General features: G+C 43.4%; 1 protein-coding gene across 3 annotated transcripts; it reads right to left on the bottom strand.

Moving 5' to 3' along the window:
• On the bottom strand, positions 1–27589 carry PIAS2 (protein inhibitor of activated STAT 2). 3 transcript variants are annotated; one of them, XM_033163764.1, is made up of 14 exons: positions 27490–27589; positions 15703–16177; positions 15218–15302; positions 14426–14476; positions 14238–14328; positions 12894–13028; positions 11302–11407; positions 9684–9757; positions 8041–8201; positions 5652–5785; positions 3862–4030; positions 2142–2281; positions 1837–1874; positions 1–1232 (listed from the first exon to the last, which is right to left on the bottom strand). In XM_033163764.1, exons 1-14 carry the CDS (start codon positions 27511–27513, stop codon positions 1149–1151), a joined length of 1767 nt encoding a protein of 588 aa, XP_033019655.1. In that variant the 5' UTR covers positions 27514–27589; the 3' UTR covers positions 1–1148. The 3 variants fall into 3 exon arrangements, with proteins under 3 accessions (XP_033019655.1, XP_033019654.1, XP_033019653.1); XM_033163763.1 differs by having other exon boundaries at positions 1–1258; XM_033163762.1 differs by having other exon boundaries at positions 1–1261.
• Between the last annotated feature and the right edge of the window lie 219 nt (positions 27590–27808).

The raw sequence follows: 27808 nt of genomic DNA on the forward strand, positions 1-27808 counted from the left end.
TTCAAATGGGAAAATTGGTTTATTTTTTTTCCAAAGTAGAGATCTGAAATGCTATGTCATCTATGCAGTCAAGTAAATCGTTCTCATAACTATTCTAAAGGGAATGAGGATCAATCTTCCTAGCAGCAACTTGACTTAAGTAATGTGGACTGGACAGTTGTAAAAAGTTTCTACCTCATGATGGGCATAGATTCTTTCTGTGGCTACAAAATATGGCATAATACAAGCTGACTCAGCAGAGGCTTAGCACCACACGCAAATCTGAAGCACTGGCCATTTTGCTGGACTTGAAGAAGCAGAAATTCTTTTCCTTCATCCACGGAGAATGGTAATCCTGTCCTGAAAGCTAATTGCTGGGTTTTGAATTCTTTGTTTTGTGAACATGGATTCGATTTGTGAAGCTGACCTTTGCATAGCATTCTTTCCCCCCCACATTTCTGTGCCTTTTTCGCTGTTGTTGACTGAACATTCTCCAAGCAGCATGAGCTTCCAAATAGGAAAAAAAGATTTATCCAGATTTGGGAAGGAGATGGTGAAGCAACTGGAGAAGCAAAGAGGCAAACGTACAGTTTATGCACCTATTTTCACAAAGGTTTGTCCTCCGCTGAAGAAACTGCCAACTTCCTCTTGTCCTTACGTCTGTTATTCCAGAGAAATTAAGTGCTTTTTGATTCTTAACAAAACTGTTCACATTATTGCTAAATGTAACGAGAAAATAAAGTCAAAATATGGAATCTGCCCTGGAATCCACATAGTAAACCCATGTCAGTTTCTTTAGAGCAAGCTTGAAGGGCTGGCGTCCTCAAACTGACCACATTCTTCCCAAGCTGAGCAGGGGAAAAAATCCAAGACAACAAAAATATAATCCTTCCAGTCGGTTCCCTGCCCTCTTTTTGTGGCACTGTCAATCCACATAGAGGGTAAAAAAAAAAATCCAAAGCGTTCCCCCCCCCCCCGCTCTTTTCAAATAAATACCCCAAATAAGGTCCAAGTTGCGGATGGTCCAGGGATTTAGGCATGTGAATGGAGAAGCCCTGTGCAGTTGCAGATGGGCAGATTTTGCCAGCTTTTAGTCCAGAGAGATGATGTCAGGAATGTTGCTCCCGCTGCTGCTGGTGATAACTGCCGTCTCGCTCCGGCCTGAGGAGCTAACGCGAGTGCTGCTCTCCTGGTGGCTGGTGGAGGTGATGATGTTGCCGGGAGTTGTGCTTGTCGGCAACGTCGAGGTGAGACTATCCAAAAACATAGGAGGACAGTACTGCTTGAAACAAACAATGGTGCAGATAAGGAAGAGAGACAAAACACACGGGGGAGAAAAGTGCAAGCAACCAAGCTAGAGTAAGCAAAGTTAAGACCAGGTCAATTAATACAGTTTTGCAAGGCTCAAAAAGGGTAACTCTGAAATCTCTCCATCAGACAGGCATGCAAAGATTACAAGGAACCTGTCAACTCGGCACATTATTGGCCATCCTTATTGGTAACCTAATCACAAACCATCACAGTGTGCTGCCTTATGGGCCTGCTTAAAAGGGGTGGGAGGGGAAAGACAGGAGAAGCCAATGAAATTAAATGATGAAAGCATTCCTTCAAGAAATTATTCCTACTGCTTCAAGTTTTTAACCCACACCTCGCAGAGGATATTAAAACGTTCAGTCTCAAATCTTAGATGCGAATGCTACAGAGAACCATGGGAGAGCAGTCACGATAAATTTTTTAAACGCCCCAAATCTAACAATCAGATAGCAGAAGGGTTTCCCCCCCTTCACTCATGTCTACATTATTCCAGTTTAAGCAACAAAAAAGCAAAAGTAAATAATTTGTAATGAATATATTTACCTGTGGGTCAACTGGGATTAAAGAAAGAAAGTCCAAACCTAGAAGAAAAAACATTGCATTAAAAGAAGAGGCGTCATGGAGAAATCTCAGTTACATTGTGGTGCAAGGGTTAAGGATGACGAGAACTGGGAAGACCCAGAATTAATTTTATTTTACCTCTCCCTTCCTGCTCAAGAAGACATAAAAACGAGATGACATGGTTCTCTCTCTTTACCCTTCATCCTCCCATCCTAGGCTGATTTGATTCTTAAAGTCGTATCTACCCCAACTGATATCAGAATTGAGTTCAGAAAAAGAAGCCTTACCAGGTAAATCTGATGAAATACTTGATATTGGTGGGTGATGGAATGGTACAGAGTAGTCCGTTAATGAGGGTGGAATAGCAGAAGGGTCCACTGTGCTCACTCCAGGCACTCGTACAGTAGATGGCTGATACATGAGCACCCTGTGGGTGAAACAGAAGGTGGAATGTCAGAAACAACCCAGCAGTCAGCAGGAAGGTAAACTGTGCACAGCTGAGCCTTCTCAGACTCCATCATCAGAATACACACAACCAGTGCGGGTCTTTACTGTAAGCATTTTCCTTTTTGTCTCTTTGGATGCTCATCCTGCCAACATGGCCCAAGGCAGGCCAGCAGGACGATTCACAAAATGAACTGCAGTCAAAGAGGATTTTAAAAGCAGAATCCAACCACATAAGCACATAAAAGACGTTACTTCAGAGCAAAACTCCCAACGCTGAACTGTGTAGACCAGGGGTCAGCAACCTCTTTCAGTCGTGGGCTGGTCTACCGTCCCTCAAACCATGTGGTGGGCCAGACTATGTATTTTTTTGGGGGGGTGAACAAATTCCTATACCCCACAAATAACCCAGAGATGCATTTTAAATAAAAGCACACATTCTACTCATGTAAAAACACGCTGATTCCCGGACTGTCTGCGGGACGGATTGAGAAGGCGATTGGGCCGCATTTGGCCACGGGCCTTAGGTTGCCTACCCCTGGTGCAGACAGCAAAATCCATGCCCACTCTGATATGCAGCCCCTTAGGTCAATGTTGTCCTCAGCCTAAAAATGATTAACCACCTCTGTTCTGGAGTATGTGGAGAAGAGCAATCCAAAGAGATCCTCCTGCACTGTGGGAAAAGACCAGATTGTCCAAAAAGGCAGCCAGCACCAATTTTGTGTGCCAATAAGAGCACTCCTGATTCATCTGATTGGGAGCCTATGTATCCTGACACCCTGGTTCCCTCAGAGCAAAGCAGACTGGGAAACTAGGAGGCAGGTTCCCAATGGGAATTGGGAGGGGCCTTTTGAGTCCATGCCCTGGCCAAATCTTGCTTCTAAAAACCTGCCTCCTACTGGACCATAGCGAGATCACTCAGCGCACAGATCAGCAGTTGGCAAAACCTGAGGTGTTCTTGTTCTGTGAAGGTGTACAATCTACAGTGGCCAAAAACCAGTGTAATCCACACTGCTTGAAGAGAAAGAAAAGGTCAAGAATTTCTATATGAACTACCTTACACATGATTTTGGACTCTGGAGCTAGAACAGCACTTTGTAGAGAGAAAGATTTCCTCTGAAACAGACTAAAGCAATAGCATTTCTTAACTCCTAAACCCAGGGTGGGATTTGATCTGCCTGCAGACGGACTCTTCAAAAACGAATTTTGCTTGCCTTAACACAGCTAGCTGCGTTTGGGCATCTTTAATCAAACCAAAAATAATCAGAGAAGAGGCTTCCAAGAAAGCAGGGGTAGAGTGGAGAGAGATGGACCCAGCACATCTACTAAATGATGTACAAGCAGGAAAGTGAAAACGAAATCTGCCAAGCTGCCAGGATGGGGACTAAAACAAAATAAAATAAAAAATTCTTTCCAGTAGCACCTTAAGAGACCAACTAAGTTTGTTCTTGGTATGAGCTTTCGTGTGCATGCACACTTCTTCAGATACACTGAAAACGGATGGGGAATGATAGACAAACAAACCAGGACAGATAGTATTATTCACATGAAAAATTAACCAACCCTTTGGTGGGACTTGCTTGTGTGTCAGACATATATATGCATTTCCTTTTGGGAGGCGCATCTTCCTCTTCATCAGACGAGCTCTCAACTGTGAGGTCAATGACGTCAACTTTCTTTTTGCTGACCTCACTGATTGGCGTGGAGCAGGGCTTGCTGACCATGCTGGAACCTGGAAAGAAAAAGTGCAACGGAGGTGATGTTTACCCTACTGCAAACAAACAAACAAACACACCTTGTGGCCAAACTGTTTGAACTGAGTTGATACTCTGCTTTTCTCAATTAAAGGAATGACTTCTGCAATGAGGCCAAGGGAGTGAGGGCATAAAGAATCCCAGATACCAAGTTCAAAGTTCCAACCCTTCACTCTTGTCCTTTGCAGCCTATGGGTTCTTTTGTTTATTGATTCTGTCTTTCTCCAGACCTGCTCCTAACAAGAGCTGTTGAATCTAAGAGGAAACTATATCCAGAGGTGGAGTAAACTGACTATTGTGGAATCCTTAAGATTTTTAAATATATAATTCTGTCTCATGCCAGTGAGTGAATCAGGAGATTACCCTCAACTCACCTGAGGAGTCAGAAAAGAAGGTTGAGGGAGCTTTGGCACGGTTCATGCTGGGGCCCTGGTTGACTTTTTTCCACTGGGCTAGGGAGACTCCATGGAGGAAGAGGGGAGCGGCGTGTGCCTCCCCTTTTTTGGGTGTGCTTTCTTGCTTTCCTTTTATACAGCTGCTCAATTATAAACAATTATGGCTCTTTAATTTTCTCAATGAACTGAGCATTGAGGATAGATGCAGGAAAAGGTGCAGAATTGCATCACTCTGGCAAGATACGCAAGGGTAGCATCCAGGACCCTGACGAAAGGCAGACATTTGGAACGATGGGGAGTTACTATCTGACAAATATATTCCCACGGCTGTACAGGAACTGTTGGGACTGTACCAATGACTCTCTGCAGCCACCTGGTGGCCTGTGAATGTCATTTTTGCTTGGCATTTGATTGCAAATGGGCAGTCATCCACTAGGGCAGACCAGAACTGGGATACTGCTGATAGATGTACTGCTCTGTTCTGCACCTGAGAAGCTGAAGGTCTGGACACACTGACAGGGACTTCCACCAGCAGTTTCCCTTGTTTGTTGAAGTTGGCAGTGGAGCCTAGTGGAGTTGCAGCTAAGCTGTGCTTTGGTGGGTCTCTAGAGGAGTTCCCTTTCCGACTTGGCAGGGCATGGAGGACAGATGCTTCAGAAGTGTAACTCTTCGGAAGCAGGGTTGTTTTGGAAGACTTTGTTCTACAGCACTTCCCTGTTGGTGCCATGAGAAGCAGGGATGAAGCAAGAGAGAAAACAAAAGTTTAGGGGTTTTTGTTTCCCTATGTAGGGAGAACGAAGAAAAAGAAATCAAGAACAAGACCAGGGCTTTTTTTCAGCCGGAGCTCAGTTCCAGCACCTCTCAGGTGGGCGCCATTGCCACTATAAGAGAACCAGGGAGATGTTTGTGCTGAGTTCCGGCACCTCTTTTTCTAGAAAAATAGCACTGAGCAGGACTTAACAGATAAGTAACAGGATAAACTGGTGAATGGAGATCTGAAAGAATAGGCCAGGTAGGTATTTGTCCTCTGGAGAGACACATTTAAAAAATCACGCCCAGATAGTGAAGGAACTGGGAGGCAGTTACTGCAAGGAGGCAAAAGTATCTGCTGCCTCTTCTGCAAATAGGAGTAAACAGTCAGCCTGGATAGGTTCCCATGTCAACTGGGACAGGGGTTTCATGGCCTGAATTCGATGTTACTTACTTTCTACCTTGGTGCACTGCGGGCTGACAACTTTCAGAGCCTCCTTCTTCGGCCTCATAGGGCACCAGGAACCATCCTCCTGGAATTTGATCTCATCTACATCTGAACATTCGTTCAGGATTTCCATAAAGAGTCTGGAAAAGAGCATTAAACGTTACTAGTTTGTGTCCGCTGACTGTTCTGATGGTGTCTTTGAGTGATGGCTGCCTCAGAAACCCCGTCCAAAAGATCCACTACCTTTTAAACCTTATTTTAAAACCTTGTCTTATACACGGAAAAATACAGTAATTAGCCTTTGGAACCATTTGACAGGATCAGGATCCCCTGCAACTCACATTCATAAATTAACTGCATGTCACTTCAATCCTATAAAGCCATTCAGACCTCTGATGGGAGCAAACTAAGTCTCAAGCCAGGTCTATAGCCCTCAGGGGCGTAGCAAGGGGGCGGGCCGCCCCGGATTCCATAATGGAGGGGGTGACAAATTATCAAGGAACAATTTTTTTTTGAATTTTTTTTTAAATGCCTGCTCCGAAGGTCTTATCTTACTATACTAGGGATTATACAGTGGTACCCCGCAAGACGAAATTAATTCGTTCCACAAGACTCTTCGTCTTGCGGAAATTTCGTCTTGAGAGGCACCTTTTCCCATAGGAACGCATTAAAATTTAATTAATGCGTTCCTATGGGGGGGAAAGTCCGGGGGCCCCTCCCTCCCTCCCGGAGCCGCGCCACCGCGTTTTAAGACTGCAGTGAGCGAACAGCTGCGCTGTTGTTCGCTCGCTTCAGTCTTAAAACGCGGCGGCGCGGCTCCGGGAGGGAGGGAGGGGGCCGTGGGATCATGCCCGACATCGGGCACGATCCCACGGCCCCCTCCCGACCGGCATCGGTGCTCCGCACCGCCGCGTTTTAAGACTGCAACGATTGTTGCAGTCTTAAAACGCGGCGGCGCGGCTCCGGGAGGGAGTGGGCCGTGGGATCCTGCGGCCCCCTCCCCACCGGCAACGCGGCGCCGCGCGGCTCCAGGAGGGCTTACCTTTTCGCTGCGGTCGGGAGGGATGTTGTCCGCGTCTGCCATTTTGGATCGACTGCGCATGTCTGGACATGCGCAGTCGATCCAAAATGGCGGACGCGGACAACACCCCTCCCGACCAGAGCGAAAAGGTAAGCCGGCTTACAGTGGTACCTCGCCAGACGAATTCGTCTTGCGAAAAACAGGCATAGACGAATTCGTCTCGCGAGTCAACTAAAAACTCGCAAAACCCTATCGTTTTGCGAGTTTTTCGTCTAGCGAGGCATTCGTCTTGCGGGGTACCACTGTATAGCTATATATGAAATTTCATACATATCGGTTAATATCTTGACCCTCCTCCACCAAAATAGCTGTTCACTTGGCTGTTTTCCTATGTCATGAAGGCTGAAATTTCAGTTCAGAGAACACTTACTGTTCCCAACCCAAACCCTGTGGAAAGCCATCTAATTAGACTTTAATTTGATTTTGAGATGTTTTTAGGAGGTAATTTAATTATTGTTTGATTTTATACCAATGTTATGTATCTGATGTTAGCCACCCTGAGCCCGACTTCGGCCGGGGAGGGCGGGATATAAATAAAAGTTTATTATTATTGTTATTGTTATTATTCCTTTGTAAGAAAATATGAAATAACTTAAAACCATTTTTTGCGGGGGGGGGGGATCAATTGGGGAGTTGACAAGAAATTTTCCGCACCAGGTACCACCTGACCTTCCCATGCCTTGGGGGGGGGGTTGACAAAAAACTTTTGGCCCACGGGTACCAATTTACCTTGCTACACCCCTGATAGCCCTAGAAGCTGGTTGGCAATTTAAAAGGTTATAACCTGTTTATCACATTAGATCTATATATGCCAAGGGGGTAATGCTGGTGATCTTTTAAGTTGTGATTGAAGAGTAGAGCAGTGTTTTTCAACCTTTTTTGGGCAAAGGCACACTTGTTTCATGAAAAAAATCACGAGGCACACCACCATTAGAAAATGTTAAAAAATTTAACTCTGTGCCTATATTGACTATATATAAAGTAATTCTCTTGAATAGGAATCAAATAAACAAATTTTTCCCACGGCACACCAGGCAACATCTCGCGGCACACTAGTGTGCCGCGGAACAGTGGTTGAAAAACACTGGAGTAGAGTGTGTCATGGGCTACAAATTCCAAGCTTCAAATGCAGGTTAGTTCCAATTCTTTATGGCTTTACCACAACCAAACACACGCCTCTGGGAAGACACAGTGCTAGCTTACTTCCTAAGCAGCTCCTGCTGTTAATACACTGAATGCAGCAAACTGCTTTTATAGTTCTAAGAGCACTGCTACTGCCACCTGAAAAAGCGAGATACCACCTCCTCGTCTTACCCATCTAAGATGAGACTCTCATATGCAGCTTTCTTGTCGCACACAGGACATATCCAGGTGGGTTTCTTTTCATTCATTTGTAGGTAGAGAGCAGCATCAAAGCACTGCAGGTGGGTACAAGTAACGGCACGGCAGGGAATTGTCAGCCTCATTTTCCCCAGCTGGAGACCAGGTCACGTAGAAAGTGAAAAGCGTCAAAGGTAGGGAGGCCGAGGTGGAAGGAAAGGGTGGGGAGGTGAGAGAGCCATTGTTAGCGAATGGAATAGGGTGCTTTTAAGAAAAGGACAAAACCAGACAATCCTTGCTTGTTTGAGAAAGCCTGGAGCCTAGACCCTCACATGCATAGCAATCTAAAGTGTGGGTAGGCCTCCCTAGGTAAGGGGCAAACTCCTCATTGATCCACCCCCCCCAAAAAATGTTACAGCCTCTCAGCCATCAGATTCCCTCCCATAAAGGACCAGTCAAACACATCGTAGGGCACGCTGAATCTTTCAACTTTCAACTTCCAAAAATGAAGGGTGCTAAAAAGTTGTAACGTAACTTGGAAATTCAAAAGATAATTTAGTTTTGCCTGGTAGGGTAAATGTGGTGGTAAGTAAAATGTGTGTCAAGCTGCATAGAAATCATTAAAAATGATTACCAAGTACTTGCAGTTATATTCTATATTATTATTATTATTATTATTATTAAGCATTACCTCACATTTACAGAAGGTACAATTAAAATTTGTTGGTTTTTCCAAAAGGTTTATAAAATTCTTCATAAAATGTAGACTCACCAAGCTAAATATTGTCCAATAACAAAAATGGCAGATTTTAATTCCTCACACCCAAAAACCTATTTTTAAGACCCCTGACTAAAGAAAAAAATTAAACTTCACCTCATAAAATGACATGCCCTAAGGAAGGAAGGAAGTTTTCGTGTTGCGTACAGTGCCACATACAAATTCCACTGGCAGCACTACATGCGTGGACATGAGACTTGCATACTTCACAGATCCCATCAGAGATGTTATGTTAGTGGAGATGGTGATGGAAGTGTAGACATTTGGGTAACATGATTCAGAATCTTTCCAGCCCTGTATGTGAATGGATCAAGTTCCTTTTCTTTGGGCTTAGGAGGGCTCCCACTAACAGTATGTGCGTATTTAGTGTTCATGCAATTTATAAACCACTTAATATATTAAAGTATCTCTAAGCTGTGTATGGCACACTCACCCAACAACAACTACTGCTGCTAAAAAAAACCCAACACAGTAAAACCTTTAAAATTAAAATTAAACCAGTTCTAACAGACATCTTTAGAAGATGATCTTATCAGCTTTCTCTTTATAGTTTAGGGGGCTTTGAAATCCACACTAAAACCCAAATTCCACAGAAATATGCAAAGCATAGCAACTTCCATATATTACTAGTGACATACTTATTTGCAGTCTACCTCTTATTCTTTATTTTGTTCAGAAAAAACGTATAACCTCTAAACAGTTTACTTAAGACAATAATACTCAGATACAATCAGCAAGTATTTAAAAATGTGACCAAGTTAGGAGTCTGGATAGGCTTGCTGAAATAAAAAGTGTTTTAATCAAAGCAAACAATTTCCCTTTAAGACATCATTCCAAGCTATTATCCAACTTTACTTACGGGACACATTAATGATACTCGCAGACTGGTAGTTGCAATTTCACTATCTGGGTCAGCGGTGAGTTTTTCTTTAACTATCATTTTTAAAAAGAAGGGGGGAGATTTAAAATAAATGCTTTAATATCTTGCTGGACTATAACTTTTAATGTGCAATTCTTGATTACTCAGAAGCTTGACAGAATAATATACGGCCTAGCTATTTCAAGAATTTGTAAATTCAACATAAAATGATAATGGCACTGACAAAATTTCAAAGCTGCACATTAGAACTTCTACTGGTTTCCCATCCATAATACAATTGCTATATAAAATCTGTAAGATGAATGCATTTAGAGCATGTTACTGGGACTTTGCTCTCACACCAACCAGCTGAGAGACAGTACAGTGGTGCCCCGCAAGACGAATGCCTCGCACAACGAAAAACTTGCTAAATGAAAGGGTTTTGAGATTTTTTAGTTGACTTGCGAGACGAATTTGTCTTGCGCAGTACCACTGTAAGCCGGCTGGAGCCGTGCCGCACTTTAAAGCTGCAGCGAGCGAACAGCAGCACTGCTGTTTGCCCGCTGCAGCCTTAAAACGCGGCGCGGTCCGGTGCCGGTCGGAAGGGGCACTGGCCGATCGCGCCCGCCATCTTGGGTGGACATGCGCATGTACAGACATGCGCAGTCCACCCAAGATGGCGGGCGCGATCGGCCGGCGCCCCTTCCGACCGGCCCCCTGGACTTTTTTCCCCATAGGAACGCATTAATTAAATTTTAATGCGTTCCTATGGGAAACGGTGCCTCACAAGACGAAAAGTCTTGCGGAACGAATTAACTTCGTCTTGCGAGGCACCACTGTAACTCAGAAAGCTTTATGGCTACACAAGTATCTGAAGATGGGTGTCAGGGGTCAGCAGAGAGCACGATGAGGGGGTGAGAGGGGTCTCAGATGCTGAGGTTTCCGAGCAGCGCCTTGAGAGTCCAAGCACGTCATACAATGGTGACGAGCAGGAACAGGACGCCATGGTGGAGGGGCTGTCAGACTCTAGAGAGCCCAAACGCCACCTGAGCAGCTCGGGAACAGAGGGGGAAGTGGCAGCCCCGTCGCCTCAGCAACGTAGGGGAATCGAACGGAAGGAAGAGAGGAGGAGATTTGGGGTTCCCCAACTACTGTGTTGGAGGCGTTCTCGCTGAGCGCCACTTCCAGGATCTGAAAGTGACTGAATGGGCGCCAGAACTTTAGCTCTGACTTGTACTCATTTGTATAATAAAGCAATGTAAATATACAGATCGGGAGTCGAGAGTAGTGGGAAGCAGCACTATGCCCTGACAATGGGGCCTCCTGCACCCTACTCTGACACTAGCTACTGCCCCTGTCAGTATACAGATTTATGGTCTGATATTGTACAATGCTACAGGAAGTCAAAATAACACTTTTGATTCCTATTAGATGTCAAAGCAGCCCTTCCAAAAAAAAGAAAAAAGTATTTTCTTCTGCACTCTGGCAATAATACTTAGCCACATGGGATGCCCAGAACCACCCTGATGAGGAGCCACCCAATTGCTTTTATTAGAAACCTACAACCCATGACAAACATGTAACCGAAGGAAGAAAAACACAAGAATTATCTACTCACTTAGCGCCCGGGAATGATCAGGGTTTCGAATACCTTTCATTTTTAGCCTCTGTAGCAGCATGGCTGAAGTGAGTTGGCGTACAAGATACACAGACATTGAGTAATTCTACAGGAGGGGAAATGTGAAAGAATGAAAAGGTCATTTTCATAGACAATTGATCTTCAGATAAAAGGTGGTATACAAATCATCATCATCATCATCAACAACAACAACAGCAAGCCTCTATTTACAGCAGACAGACACACAGACGCAGATCATAGCAAGTTAAGAAAGAGAAAGAGTGTTGCATGAATGAGTTATTTATTGCTATTACAATTTATTATCCGCCCTTCACCCTAAGGTCCCAGGGGCAAGTTACAACAATTAACAATTCAGATATTTATATGTAATTTAGTTCCTTTCTCAGAATGGAACGGTTGAAATGAACCAGACATTAATCAAATGTGTTATTATCAACAAATTTTCATTTTCTGATATTGTTAAATTGCAGAAATTAGGTATATCTGTAAAAAATATAAGTTTTTTGTCTGATTGCCTGTTTGTTTTTTGTTTGTATGTTTGATCATCTGTTAATGTTGTCAAAAAATGAAAAAAAACAATTCAAACACTATTATTAAAACATTATTACACAATATTAAAAACAGTTTAAAACAATCTAAAATTACAGAAATAAGGTGGGTACTAAAAATATGCCTCTCAAATGCCAAAAGCCATGATAAAGAGGTGCATCTTCAGCATTCACTAAGAGAGCCAGATGTACCACTAAGGGAAAGGAGTTTCTCAATTTAGGAGCTGTCCCAGAATGGCAACCCCCCCCCAGCTTCTGTGGGTGAGGGAGCACCCAACAGGGCACCCTCCACCCTGCTTAGCACCCAAGAGGGTCTGTAGGGAAGGTGTATCTGAAGAAGTGTGCATGCACACGGAAGCTCATGCCAAGAACAAACTTGGTCTCTAAGGTGCTACTGGAAGGAATTTTTTATTTTTTATTTTGTAGGGAAGGAGGTGGTCCTTACAGGCATTGTGGTCCTAAGTCACTTGGGAATTTAAACACCAACGTGAGCATCTCGAGTTGGGCCCGAAAACAACCAGCACAGTGGTTTTAAATCAGTGTATATAAGATCAGAACGTAACCCCAGCCTTATTTTGCTACTGCATTCTGGACAACAGAAGTTTCCAAGTCATCTTCTAGGGCAGAAGTACTTGGAGCACTTTATAATAATTCAGTCTGGAAGTTACCAGAGCAGGGAATACAGCGGTCAAGTCATATCTGTCCAGCAGGTATCTGAGGCTGTCAGAGCAATGGACTCTAGGCCAGATGACAAAAGCAGATTCACCACTAGGCAAAGCCCTGCTGGGCAGCTACTTGCAGACGCAGCGATGGTGGAGAAGTAAGCTTTCTTCTTCACCACCATGTGGTAGGCACAATGGTGCAGACTCACCCACGTGCTCTAGCCACCAACCCTCTCCTCCTGTTTCATTGCACATAGGTCACTAGAAACCCAAGGCAAGGATTTACACTTTTCATTCAAAACAATTCTACATATTTTTTTTACATGAAGTCATTTTGCAAGACAGAAAGATTTCAATTTACCTTTCCAATTTCAGATGCCCAGGAAATAGAAATCTGATTTGGCACTGCAGAGGATAGCCTGACTAGAGATGTAATATTCAAGGGGCGCCCAGGCCTCTTTTGCTCAATTCCATTTTTGGGTGGTGGAGCATATCCCTAAAAAACATAGGCACAAAAATCATTTTTTCATTCATATATATATATTCTCTTTGGAGACTGCTCAAAAAGTTGCAATTTCTAGTAAGTTACAGCACATGCAAGCTAAAATTAAACACTAAAGTCCCATTGATTTCAATGGAAGTTAAAACATTTGCCAAGCATCCATTTCTTTCCAGTGAGCCTTACAGCACAATCCTATACATGTTTATTGAGAAGTAAGCCTCAATGGGTTCAGTGGGTCTTATTTCCAAATGTGCATATACGATTGCGGCCTGAGTAACTTAAGTTTGAGGGAGGGAAGTGAGGACTGCATCACTTTTTTATGAAATAAATTCCCTAAGAAAGTTGGTTTGTTAGTTTACTCGAAGTTTTGCTTTGGGAAATCAAACTTGGCTACAGCACCACACCTGTAAATAAGTCAGAGAAGGAAATTAGGGGAAATTCCAAGCTGTTAATAAAGGATTTCCAAATCTACTCTGTGAATAATGCACACTGATGCAGCATCAACCAAGTTTTGTAACTGTATTTGTTCACAGATCCAAATACTAGTTCTTTAGTTCCATAACTTTCATTCTGCAGACATTTATGGGTAGAGTTGTGGGGCAGACGGTATTTGTGTTGAACCAAAGGTGAACTGTTCTGGAAGCTTTGCTAACGCCATGTTGGTAGTCAAGATAACCCCACAATTAATTGGTAGTTGTTACAGCAATGAGCTCAAATATGTTTATATTTGCTTCCTTTGATGTAAGCTAATTGGCATGCTTTGATGTTACCCTTATCTGCGGGGCTTGGGATGCTGGGCTCTAAGCCCAGGAAAGGGCAGCTATCAGTAAGGTTTGGGTACCTGCCACCTATGCCCTCAGATAGTCAGGTTAAATGATGTATACTTCTTTGTTGCAAAAGAATGTATAAATGTTTGCTTGGGTGCGGACAAAGACATCTCCTTGCCGTGGAGTCTGTCATGCGTCTGCAAAAGCTACGAGAACTGGCACACTGCTTTGCTGTAAGTCTACACCTTCTTTAATAAAGCACTTGAACAGATCACTCTGGCGTTTTTGACATCCTTTGGTATCCCTTCACCCAAGCACTCCCATGAACCCTCCTTTTGGCCAGTGGATCAGGATGGTATAGCACCCCATTGGCCTGGCAAGTCAGGATTACAAGAAGTTTAAAGCAGATGCGCCATCAAAAATTTCAACAGCTTACCGGCAATGGAAAAAGCTTTCCATTTACTTTTATGCACAAGCTACTAGGGTAGTTATCTTCTTGGGGGCAGCTGGTTTCTGCCAGGCATAACCTGTTTGCAGAGAAGAATATTGTTGAATGGCAGCACATTAAAATGTACTCCATTAAAAAAAGGCATTTATACATTTATGTAAATAAGTTGAAGTCACCTCAGCTGAACTTGCACAGTGTAATCCCTTCTGCCTCCTGGCAAAAAGTCCCTGTCACAACAAAAGCAGAAGTTACTTAGACAAGTCTAAGGTTGCTTTATCGCTTAACAAGTCAACTCCTCATACAACGGTTACCTTCCTAATCCTGATTTGTAACTCTACTTTGCTTTCATGAGTATAAGTATCTGCAAGCACAGTGGGAGTCCACTATTGATATGGATATACAGAGAGAGATACACACAGATACACATACACACAAAACTCTATGGACAGCAAAAGATCAAGTGTAGCCATTTCCCATAGACAGCAACAAGTGAAACTCTGAACATATGGCTAGCTTTCATAGTTGCAGAGATAAACCTACAGGAGGGCTGTCAAATATTCCTGATGAGACTTCAGAGGAACAGCCACCAAATTCATCAACACTTCCAAGTGTCATCTTTGCTAGGTCCATTTACTGTATTTGTGGGGGATGACAAGCTGAAGCCTCAATGCTGTATGTTTACGCATCATGAATTAGCACTCATCATATTCATAAAAATTACATGCACCTGAACTTACAGGTTAGCAGCTATCATATGTTTATCATATTTCCAATAGGGTTCTCATTTCTGAACCATCTGCCCACTCTCACTGTAACCTTGGAAAAATGTGTTCATTCTACAAGATTAACTGAGATACTACTATTTTGCCAGGAAGTAATTTTCAGGATTCCAAGTGGTCTGGAATTCTGCCAAAGAAAATTAACCAAATCTGGTATGAGGAAGTTCATGCTAGACGTACTGCTATTACCTGGAAATGCAGATTTCTCTGACTTGCTGCGGTGTTAAAGCAAAGATAAAGAACTTCTCCTGGAACCTCTGAATACTGCTCTGTACTGCAGAGGGACACAGAAAAGTTTAGCTTTAATTCACTGACAAACACCAGAGTCTACAGAAAGCAGTACAGAAACGGGTGCCTTATAACTTTCTCAATTTCACAAAAACATGACTTTTAAGTAATGGAACTGTGTAGCTTTCAGGTCTTCCAGATTAAGTGCATAAATTGTACTTTTGCATTTAGATGCATTTAAAAGTTCACCTAATGCTATCAGTTCCCCAAGCAACTATACTTCGTACATTTCAGCAGTTTGGCAAGCTAATAACTTTATTGTTGTCTCCAATAAAGCCAGCTGTAGTGTCTTGAGAGTTAGCATGCTGTATTTTCTGAGGTAGGTGCACCCCAGCTGGAGACAGTTAAGTGATCTGCACTGCTCACAGCTGAAAAATCCCACTTACCTAAGCTTGTAGGTTTGATTAGAACATCTAGTACATCATAAAAGGGAAGGCTCTTCAGCTGAACATCAGGGTGCACAGGTGGAATTGGAGGTGATGGCTGCTGCATCTCAAAGCGAGGCTTTGTGTCCTGGAGCAGCACTGAACTAAGAGGTGAGGATGGGGATTGGGGAGTGACTGATGTAGATGGTATTGGGTGCAGACCAGCAACAGCTAAATCAGGTTCCACGGGAGATGAGCTACTGTCCAAATTGAAGACCGAAGGCTTTAAAGAGGACAAGTCCGAAAGACCTTCTATTGTTCTGGGATATCGTCGCCTGTAGAGTTCTCGGATCTTTATCTGAACTGCTGGGCTGCAGCCATTCTTCAGCAAGTGCAATGCCCTCATTAGGAGGTCATGTTTGCGTCCACTTTTATTACGTCCAGCAAAGCCCAACAGCACTTGTAGTTCAGAGACCCGAAAACTTGATACCATATTCTAAGGGGGAAACAGACAAACAGTGTATCAAACAAGAACTGAGAGCACTGAACATACAGGCACCAACATGCAAAATGAAAAAAGAGTTGTAAATTGCACTTTAGAGGCTCTTTAGATGCTATATCATATATCATACATGGAAACGGCAACAGCAAAGCCTTCATGATTTAGTCTCTTTTACAGGAAACATGACAGCCACATTGTGGAAACATTACCATTAAAAAAACCATGAGTCACTACATGTTAACTGTGCTTTGAGTGAAATCTACAACCACAAGGACAGAATTAAAGGGTATCTCATATACAGGGTCAGCTTCCAAAAAGTTGCAGGAAGGCAAGTCTGAACATGGAAGTTCTATCTAAGCTAGTTAAGATGGTAGGCCTTATTTCCACTGGTCCATCACAACCATCTAAACCGTTTCTACCTGTAAGCAAAGTTCAAATAGCAAAAGCAAATGACTAGACATTTGTGATGGCTGCCCCACTGATGTAGAACTTCCTTTCCGTAAAAGATCCATTCAAGTCCAACCTCTAAATGCCTTCTGGAAGCACTCAATGACTTTCCTATTCTAGCCTGCTTTTAACAGCTGGTCTTAAGCAGATAATGAAGCATGATGTCTATACTAAATCTAAGCATGATGATGTGAAAATATCACATTCTTCTCTATGCACCTCTGCTGTCTCCTGTGTGTGTTTCAATATCACAATCTCCTTGGGATAGTGAAATGTCTTCCCATTATTTGAGAAGTACCATGAACATGGATGGGACTACAGAACGGATCGGGTCCGTAACCCAAGGTACCACTGTACATTAATAAATATTAACAATATTTATCTGGATTATCTCTTTTCAAAATCTGCTCACTTCCTCAGACCAGTGAGAACAGTGCAGAAGATGAAACAAATGTTTTGATAAAGCTTCTCATTTTTCCTTTATACTTGAAAATTGTTTCTTTCTATCTGTCAACCAAGACGTGAAAGCTCTCTGCACTTTGTGTTTAAAACAAGCTAAATCAGAATCAACACGTTTTAGTTCTGTAGCCAACGTGTTTAGACAGTATTACCAGCTGCCCACATTATAACTGATGCAATAACTACAGGTATCATTATAGTCACCAAACAAAAGTTTGCTTATGATCATTTTTACTCTCACCTCAGTTGCAAAGCACAAGAATGGTAATACAGCAATACAGACACAAACATATTGGCAACACCAGCCAGAACCAGTGCTGCACACATAAAGGAATTTTATTATTTATACAGCACCAATGTAGATAATGCTTTAACATAAGCAGAAGACAAGTCATTGCCCCACTTACCATCTCTCAAGTTTGAACAGTGGATGAGAAAACAGACTTGGGGATTTAAGAAAAGAAAGCAGCGGGAAATGAGTTAAGTTGTAGTGAATAATAATAATAATAATTTATTATTTGTACCCTGCCCATCTGGCTGAGTCACCCCAGCCACTATGGGCAGCTTCCAACAAATATTAAAATACATTATATATATGTAACCAACAAAGCTGTCTGTGTGAACTCCTAGAGAAGGGGCAAAGCTTGCCCCAGTGAACCAGAGAGCTCAGGCCATAATGTAAATTAAACCAGTAGCAGAAGTCAATGTAAGAACACTAATATTTTTCTAGTGCTTTCAAGTGTTCAGAATACTTCACATAAAAAAAAAATCCAGCAAGGCAATTCACTACAGTATTATTATCCCCCATACTCTATGGGTACACATACATCTTAGGAGTGGCTTGCCTATCTCATGGCAGAATAGAGATTCAAACAAAGGACTTCCTGGTTTGTAGCACCAGTATCTTATCCACTAAGGACATGGGTGGCGCTGCGTCTAAACCACTGAGCCTAGGGCTTGCCGATCAGAAGGTCGGGGGTTCGAATCCCAGCGACGGGGTGAGCTCCCATTGCTTGGTCCCTGCTCCTGCCAACCTAGCAGTTTGAAAGCACATCAAAGTGCAAGTAGATAAATAGGTACCACTCCAGTGGGAAGGTAAACGGCGTCTCCATGTGCTGCTCCGTGTGCTGTTCTGTACGCAAGCTTCCTCAGCCAATAAAGCAAGATGAGCGCCGCAACCCCAGAGTTGTTCACGACTGAACCTAACGGCCAGAGTTCCCCTTACCTTTATCTTATCCACTATGCTAAAGGTAAAGGGACCCCTGACCATTAGGTCCAGTCGTGTCCACTATCTACTGGTCTTTAACTGGTGGATTGGGACCCACTACTGGGACATGACCTGATCCAAATTGAGTCATGACAGCAACACTACCACCACACAAATGCACCGTGGGAAATAAATGGGCTCCCAAATACACAGTTGGGTTAAAGACTGGTCCTGGGTCTGAAATAGTTGGCCACTCCTGCACTATGCTACATCATGTATCTCATGTATATAGGGTAGTTGGAGGAAGTGAGCATAATTCTTTGCTTTCCTTGGCGGATCATTTCTATGCACAAACACAATGAACACTTAAAAAATATTAATAATTACATACTCATTTCTGTACAGCAGGAAACATTAAGAATTTATGCTTCCTAAACAGTTTTAGTTTAAGACTAATTTTCCCATTCCCACTTTTCCGATTCAGCAGACGCAGATGAAAATGGTAGTTCAATTTTTGTGTACTGTATTGTTCTTATAGTCTTTCCAGTCCCACAGGTGCTTGCAGTGCTTTATTTTCTTCTATGCAAAAAAAGTTTTAAAAGCAAGAGACACTGGCTGCTATGGCAGTTTTCAGAATTGGCAGAGGTTTTGAAGTTATATTGTAGAATTAAGCAAATATGCAACATGAAATGAAACAAAGATTTAACAATAGCTGCGCAGGTTGCTTAGCCTCAAGAGGAAGCACTTTTGCTTTCTACAAGTCTTTTATAAATACAACTATGTAAAAACAAAAGATTCTGAGCATTACTACAACTTGAAATGAATTTGTGCTTTTGCACAAGCATTAATAGCTTGCATAATTGGGAGTCACTTTGCTTCCGAGTGGAAAATCTTGTCCAACAGTTCCTGATCATCATCATAATATCGAGGACTAAACACTCCATCAGGATTTCTATATTTTGAGTTGGTTACATGCTGACCTTTCTTGGTCACCACAGGATGACTGGCAGTCATAGCATCAGTTCCACATGACAATATGGCGTCATGTAGGTGTCATGTTAATTAATGAGCTGGCATGACCAGTTTGCTTGAAAAAGAAAGATACTCCTAAATTCCATTTGTAGCAACATCTACCAGGCATGGAAAGCCAGGACACATCTGAGGATTGAAGGATGGCTCTTAATCCTTTCCTCTGAGGCATGGTTAGCAACTTCTCTTTTTCTCAAACTGAAAACAAGCTTCTTTGCTCGGGTAATTTGTAGGATGTTAGCTGTTGACCCCAGGTAGTAAGAAATAATGGCCCTACAGTTTGAACAGGTTGTTTCAGCTGCTCTTGTTTTATATTGTTGTCATGATGGATGTAATTTGAAAACTGAGTTATTCTACCCCACCCAAGGATTGAATGTGATAACAGGTGGGCACTATTTTTTTTAAAAAAATAGACAGACACCTTTACTCTCTCCAATAGCTCCCTGCATTTGTCACCCGAGTCTGAAACTGAGACATTTGAAGTAGCCCACCAATAAGTACCAACCTCCGAGGAACTTATTTCCAGACCAATAGATTCAACTGCAGAGTGGCAATTGAATTGAAACTTAACTTGAGAACTTAAACCTTTGCCCCACTCTAATAACTCTTCTCTTATTTTATTGTATTTCAAATATATTAAGCCACCTCAAGTATTCTAGTTGGTAAAGTAAAAATGCTTCAAAATAAATGAACAAACCCCATGTTTGGGGATTCTCAATCTACTCCAAGCAAGCCTGCAAAAGAACTTGGTACTCTTAAGGAGAATGGAACCTTGGAATCACATCACACTCTCAAGTGTCCTGCTTGCACAGGAAGAGTAGCAAGAGAACACAGGAATCTTATCCTTTCAAATTCATCCTATTTGCATCAGAAGACTCAAAGTGAGATTATATCCTAACTACCCATCACATTATATTCTATTATTACCCAGTAATAAGCACTCTTTAAAAAAGTTTATACAACTATTATGTACTCATTCCATAGTATATTGTGTACATTTGCATTGTTTTTGTTTTAGAAACAAGCCATGACCTATTAAATGTTGCATTTTGTTTTTAATATTAATTAAATACTTGGTTAAGATGGTTCTAAACAAAAGGGATCTGTTTACTTTAGTGTAATCCACAGGGTGCACTTGTCAACTTCATACTGTAGGAACGCCATGTTTAGTAACCTCAATTAACCCATCTCAATTATCCAAGAATTTCCGTTCCTTTCAATATTTTATACAGTGGTGCCCCACTAGACGAAAAACTCGCTAGACGAAAGGCATTCGCTAGCGGAAGGCTGCCCCGCAAGACGAAAATGTCAATGGGGCTGCCTCGCAAGACGGAATATTTTTTTTGTGCGAAAACCTCCGCGCTCCATTACCGCTTCGCTAGACGAAAAATTCGCTCTACGAAGACACTCGTAGAACGAATTATTTTCGTCTAGCAGGGCAACACTGTACTCTACTTGTTTCTTTCTGGCCTGCTCACAGTTGTTTTAGCCTTTTAGTTTCAAGTAGTCACTTCATACAAATGATGTAACCAAGGGACATTTAAAATGAGGACAGACTTTATGGGCTAATTTAAGAATGTAAATGGTGTTTGAAACTACCTTCTATGCAAATTTCAGAATCCTTTCTGAAATTTGTATTCAGTTCGCATTAAGCTAGTTTTATTACTGAAATAATTAATACTATTAAGGTTCTAGCTCTGTGTGTAGTTTTATTTTTAGAACATTGTGTGCTTTTCATAGTTTGGGGTATTCTTACTTGTAAGTTAGAAGCTGCCGAGATAGCTTTCTGTTGTTTCTTAGCTATATATCTTGTTCATCTTAAAGGGCGATGTTTTCTTAAAGGGGTCACCATGTTTGTGTCTGTAAAACAAAAAAATAGTAGGAAGACATAGTAGCTGGAGAATGGCTACTGAAGTTTGCTGTTTGAGGCTTTAATTCCAATGTTTACCAAACATTTTGGTAAAACAAAATTGAAGAGAAAGGGGTCAGGACTAGGATGGCAAACTCAAGATGAGCAGGGGCTGGTTATGTGATCAGTCAAAAAAAGAATGAGACTGATCTGTCTGATATAATAAATAGTGCTCAATAACTGGAAAACAGGGGACGCGAGTGGCACTGTGGGTTAAACCACAGAGCCTAGGGCTTGCTGATCAGAAGGTCGGCAGCTCGAATCCTCACAATGGGGCGAGCTCCTGTTGCTCAGTCCCTGCTCCAGCCAACCTAGCAGTTCGAAAGCACAAATTGCAAGTAGAGAAATAGGTACCACTCCGGCAGGAAAGTAAACGGCGTTTCCGTGTGCTGCTCTGGTTCACCAGAAGCGGCTTAGTCATGCTGGCCGCATGACCCGGAAGCTGTACGCCGGCTCCTTCGGCCAGTAAAGCGAGATGAGCACCACAACCCCAGAGTCGTCCACAACTGGACCTAGCAGTCAGGGGTCCCTTTACCTATACCTAACTGGAAAACAAATGACATTTTGAATTATAGTAAGCCTGCAATTTATACAGGAGTTATGTTCTGGGGATAGCACCTAAAGCCAAAATTGTGTAGTCAAAACACATTGGATGCAATGGTGGGTGGGATTGCAAGTTCCTTCCCCTGGACGCCTGTCCCATTTTGATTTTTTAAAAAGGGTTAAGTTGCGAATGTACTGTACTATAATTTCAGTACAGGACTTTGGGTTTTGGGCTTGCCTACCAAATGGTGGAATACGGGACAATCCAAAGTATGGTGATGTCATACTGAATACAAATAATCTGGAACTGCCAGACTGCCAGCAGGCCGGCTACGAGGCAGAAACAGCAGTGGATAAAACAGCTTGCCATGAACGCAGTATGTGTCAACAGTAGCAGAGGCAGCCTGCAAGCCCTCGCAGTGGAGACCTGTGAGGCCTCACACTAACGGGAGCTAGCAGAAATAGTGGTGGCAGCCTGTGAGGCCTCGCCGCCGCAGCAGCACAGTGGCGGCCTGCAAGCCCTTGCAGAGGTGATAGAGTGATGGCAGTAGCAGCAGCAGCCTGCAAGAACTCATCGCAGCGACGAGAGGCAGCATCAGTAGCGGTGGCAGCCTGCGAGGACTCACAGCAGTGATAGGTGGCGGCAGTGGCCTGCTAGGCCTCGTGGCGGCAATGGAAAGCTGTGGCAGTAATGGCAGCAGTTTGCAAGGCCTCACGGCAGTGATGGTAAATGATGGCAGTAATGGTGGCGGCCTCCAAGGCCTCACAGCAGTGACAGGATTTGGCAGCAGAGGCAACAGTAGCCTGCATGTCCTCGCAGCAGAAGCCTGCGGGGACTTGCAGCAGTGACAGGAGATGACAGCAGTAGCGGCATCCTGCGAGGTCTCATGGCGAAACAAGCAGTTGGGCTTGCAAGGCCTCACCATGGTGGCAAGTCCTCCTGGCGGTAGTGGGAGCTAGTGGCAGAAGCTGTGGAAGCCTGCCTCAGCGAGGCCTTGCAGGCCACCTGTGCTTCTGCCACTGCAAGGCCTTGCAGGCCCCCGCTGCTTTTGCCACTGCCACAAGGTCATGCAGGCCACCACTACTGCCGCCATCATGACAAGGCCTCACAGGCTGCCACTGCTTCTACCGCCATGGCTCACTGCCGTGGCGAGGCTTCGCAGGCTACTGATTGTGCCACTGCTGCCGCTGCTTCTGCCACCTAGCAGGTCTACTGGCAGTCCAGCAGTCCCAGATTATTTGTGTACACTATGACTCATCATCATACTTTGAAATGTCTTAAATACTACCATTCAGCAGCCAAGGCCAAAATCAAGTCTCATTTGAATACATTTTGGCTTTCCTGCTGATGAAAGTGACCCTGAGGTGATTGACAATATCATCAGTTTTAGACCCTTAAGTAGTAGCAGTTGCCAGGACATTGTCCTGTTCACCCCTGCGTGGTTCCTTTTTTATTTCAGATATATCACCATGTTTAGCGATATTGAAAACCAGTTATCGCCCAGCCCTAGCCTGAAAATAAAAGGAATCTTCCTAGTACAAAGATTAAATCCCTTAAGATTAAAAAGAAATACAGAGCTCAGAATCAAGTCCTTGAGTGAAGATAATTCAGCATTATGCACACAGTGCAATGTCACTAATGCAAGCTCCTGTGGGATACAAGGAATGCTCAGATAATCACAAGACTGTTTTCATGGACATGTTTGTACAGATGCACAGTTCTGGATAGCAAACATTAACCACTTATCTCCAACAGGAGTTTTTATTCTCCCCTTATGCAACAAAAAAAATTTTTGGCACTTGCTGCTACACAGTGGTTCCCAGCAACACTGTTATTAGCAGCTGTAACCTGCAGGTGCATCAGTACAAATATGCTGACTATTCTGCAAGAGATGTTATCTTTTGTCTTAAAACATGTACAAAGTGCGCACAGAATACATAATTTGCTTCAATATACAAGAGGGTGAATCTGAAAATGTCTGCAATCTGAGAACATCACTCCGCAGCCCAGCCTTCTTCTGACCTCCACCAGCCAAAAATAAGTGAGGTATTTATATGGTCAGTTACTGCTAAATAGGTAAAAAGAAATCAGCTTAATTTACAGAGGAGGAGGCAAGTTATTTCCCCAATGTAAGCAGTTGTTGTTGTTGTTGTTAGTATATCCCACCTTCTTCCCTGATAGGAACTCAAGGCGTCTTACAGCTAAAATAGAAACAAGCTAAACACAAAAAAATGAATCATTTAAAACAATTAAACATTTTTATATATTATAATACACAGAATATCACAGGAAGGGTGGTACTTCAACAAAATACTATGAAGTGGAGTACTAATCAGTAACTATGAAGAGGCAAACACAAGCAATGAAGTGCAGAATATATCACCTCCTTCCACGCTTCTAAGAACTTCTGCTGTTAAAATAAGCTGGTGCTGACATAGTTGACACAATCAACAGAATAAATCTGAATCAATGAAATGTTTTGCATATTTAAAGCTCTGTGGGATACATATTTCAGAAGAGGAAGAAATCACTTGATAGAATTTTCAGACAACAAATAAAAGCAATGGCACATATAGGCAGAATTGTATTGTATCTATAACCGTTACATCCTTCCTGAAGTTTCTTAGATTAGCCTTATCTCAAACATTCCAAAAACTAAACCTCAAATACTAATGTTTCATCAGGTATATCTTAGCAGACAATGAAATCATCAAGGGCAGGGAAACTATCTGATGCAAGAACACAGTCTTTCAAATCATCTTTATGCTTCTTTCACCCCCCATGCCCCACTTATATATACACAAAGTCTCCTGGATGTCCCAAAGAACACTATACGCATTGGCTCCTCTCAGATGCCAACCCTAAGGTCACCGCTGCGGTGGCAAAGTTTTGTGCTGTCGCTATTAAGTTTCGGTCCGCACAATTAGGTGGCTCCTGATTCTTCTTTCGATTTACTGTATTTTTCGGTCCATAAGACATTCCAGACCATAAGACGCACCTTTTTAAATTTTGATTTTAATTCTCTTAAAGCAATTATTAAGTTTAATATATTTTAGTTTTAAGACGGCCAACCCCTTTTAGATCAAATCTCAGATCAATTTTAAATTGCATTTATTATTGATTCTGTATGTGTCTTTGTGTGTGTCTTTGTGTGTGCTGGTCGTCGACCGTAATAAAGAATTATTATTATTATACACAAATTCAGTGCAAACTATTTTTTATTCAACACGTTTTTAAAAATATTCCAAAGTAAGTATTTATAACAGTTTCTCAAATTCAGTCTACTCCAGCTCAAGAAACAAATCCAGATAAAATTTATTCAGTCATACAGGATGTGGTATAAGATCCAAAATACATTTTAATTAGGTTAAACTTATGATCTTGCCACAATCCATGTGTGTTATTTTGTACCACAAACTCCTAAACTATAGGTAATCAATTGCCTGTTTTGGACAATGTCATAATACTTCTGAAGGAGCCGGATCAAAGTCGGGGGGGGGGGGCTACTCCTGGATCCATCTCTGTCACTAGCAGACCAGGTAACCTGAGTTGCTAGAACTGCCTTCTATTCTACCACCTTCAGGTGAAGACAGCTATGGCTGCTTCTGGACTAGGACAGCCTGATCGTTGCCATCCATGTGCTGGAAAGCTCCAGACTGGACTGTTGTAGTGTACCCTATGTGAACTGGCCCCCAGGTTGCTCAACTGCTCCCTGGGGCAGAATATTACCATCATTTTGTGTGACTGCTGAAAGCACTGGCTGAGTTAGCTACCAGGCTGGTGTACAAGTCCTATACAGTTTGTGATCAACATACTGTACATCACCTCACCTCTTGTATACCCAACCAGTATTTGCTCTGCAGGAGAGGGGCTCTTCAAGATACCATCTCATCAGGAGGCCCATTCTGTACAGTGTCAGAATAGGACCTTTAGTATGGTGGCACATACCATTTGGAACTCCCTCCCATTATCTACCTTCTTTGCTGTCTTTTCATTGCCTATTGAGGAACTTAAGACTTCCAATAAATCTTTTGAATGAAGAATTTTTTCCTCCCAGTTGTATCTGTATTGGATTGAATATATATGTATATTTTTATTGTTAAATTGCTTCTGTATGTTTCATGGGAACCTATTCATTTTTTTTAAATGCTTTCTGATTTGTTGAGAAAAATATATTGTGGTCATGGGTCCCCAAAATATAAACAAACACAAGAGCCCAATGTTATATATTTTTAACTAGATTTAAGTCCTTATGAAGTAATGATGCTTTCACACAAATAAATATACCCAGTAATAGCTTAGTAGCTTAAGACTTGGCATGGGATCTGGTGCTGTCTGCAGAGCCGATTTTTGTAGGAAAACAAAAGCAGGCAAGAAATATTTTCAAAGGGTGGGAAATGGATGAATGGGAGGATGACACAGAAAAAGAATGAAAGAAAGCAGAAAGTGCAATGTTTAGAGTGGTTGCAACAGATCTTGGTTCAAGTGGTTGCCAAACCTAGAAGGAATTGAAGGGGTGAATGGACATTTAAGAAAGAAAAAAAGGCAATACAGTAGAGAATTCAAGAGGGATGTGCATATAATAGTTTGACCCTGAAATGTGGGGATAAAAAAAAAGATCTACCTACATGAAATGTCAGGGTGAGGAAGAAAAGCAATATTCACAGGAGAAAAGGAACAGCTTTGCAAGGGCAAAATTCAAGGATAAGAACAAGCAGATCTGAGAGGGTGCAGAAAGAGGCACTGCAAACCCTGTCACACGAAAAAAGAAGAAATGCAGCGGGAGATGAGCTACATTCAAAGGAGCTGGGAAGGAGGAGAGATGCAAAGATGGAAGGGGGGGCCGTAATTTCGGCGATAGGGCGCCAACCAAACCTAGCAAAGTGTGTGTGTGTGTGAGTGAGAGAGAGAGAGAGAGATGCCGAAGGGAAGGGTGGAAGAGAGAAACATGAAACCACATGAGCGATCAGGGGGAAACCACGAGTGGCTTCGAGACCCAAAGGCGCGCTTTGTTGTGCCTAGAGATGGTGGTTGTCTGCGAGGGAAGCATGCGAACCCCGCTCAACGCAGGATGCTCTCTTGAGTCGGGGTCGTTCGCAGAGGAGACAAAGAGGCTTAAGCCAGAGAGGGAGGATTAGAGAGAGCGGGGGGGGGGTGCGCGCTTTGGAATAAAATGGGGGGGGAACCAAGGCAGATCGTTAAAAAAGGACTTATTTTAGGGGAGGAGGGAAAGCCATCTAGGCTACCAAAACTGGGGCGGGAGGGGAGGGGAAGAAACGGGAGTGAAACCGGATTCCAAGGAAGAAAAAGGCGCGAGCCTCCCGCAAAGCCCCTTCACTCCGAAGTGTTCTTTCCTCAGCCCGGCGGGACTCCGCTCTCCCTGAGCAGCTGCCCTTTCACGCCGCGAGTTGCGAGCCCGTTAACAGTCCGCTGAGGCGGCTGGAGGCGTGGAAATAACACGAGAAAAAGGAGGCCAGCGCGGGGCTTGCCTGGCGAAGGGCCACCTCCCGCGTGGGGAAGGGGGAGGGAGAGAGGCGGTCCCGGGGGACGGAGGGATGATGCTTGCCGGGAGGGAGGGACGGAGGGAGGGAAGGCCGGCCTAAGCCGTTCAAGGACCGGGAAGCGTCGGCCCGGGAGGGGCCCCCGAGAGAACGGCCGCGGAGAGCGCGCCGCCAACCCCGCCGCCGCCGCCGCCATCGGCTTCTCCTCACCCTCAGCTCCTCGAAATCCGCCATTTTCTACCCGCCGCCTGGCTCAGCCTCGGCCGCCGCCGCCGCCACCATCCTGCACGCTCCGAGCGGCCCCCGCCTCCTCCTCCTCCTCCTCTGGCGGCACGACGGCCGGCGCGTGACGTGGGAGGCGGGGCCACGCCCCGTGATGGTTGGGGAGGGGGCGAGGTTCCGAGGGGGAATCGCGGTCCGTGAGGAAGAGAGTTATTACACAAGCCGGCGCTGTTTTCCCGCCCGTTTAGCCGAGTCCACTTCTCTGCGTGGGGAGGGGGAGCACAAAGGCCCGTCATTAAACCCCTCT

Source organism: Lacerta agilis, chromosome 11, assembly GCF_009819535.1.
Source record: "Lacerta agilis isolate rLacAgi1 chromosome 11, rLacAgi1.pri, whole genome shotgun sequence".
NCBI lineage: Eukaryota > Metazoa > Chordata > Lepidosauria > Squamata > Lacertidae > Lacerta > Lacerta agilis.

Excerpts from the sequence above, each read along its gene's own strand:
- PIAS2 (XM_033163762.1), bottom strand. The coding sequence starts at position 27,513 with ATGGCGGATTTCGAGGAGCTGAGG. Across the intron at positions 8,202-9,683 it reads GAGTATCATTAATGTGTCCC|CTGGGGAAAATGAGGCTGAC; the intron begins GTAAGTAAAGTT and ends CCTGGTCTCCAG. Across the intron at positions 2,282-3,861 it reads CAAGCAAGTCCCACCAAAGG|GGTGCTCATGTATCAGCCAT; the intron begins GTTGGTTAATTT and ends TTTCACCCACAG.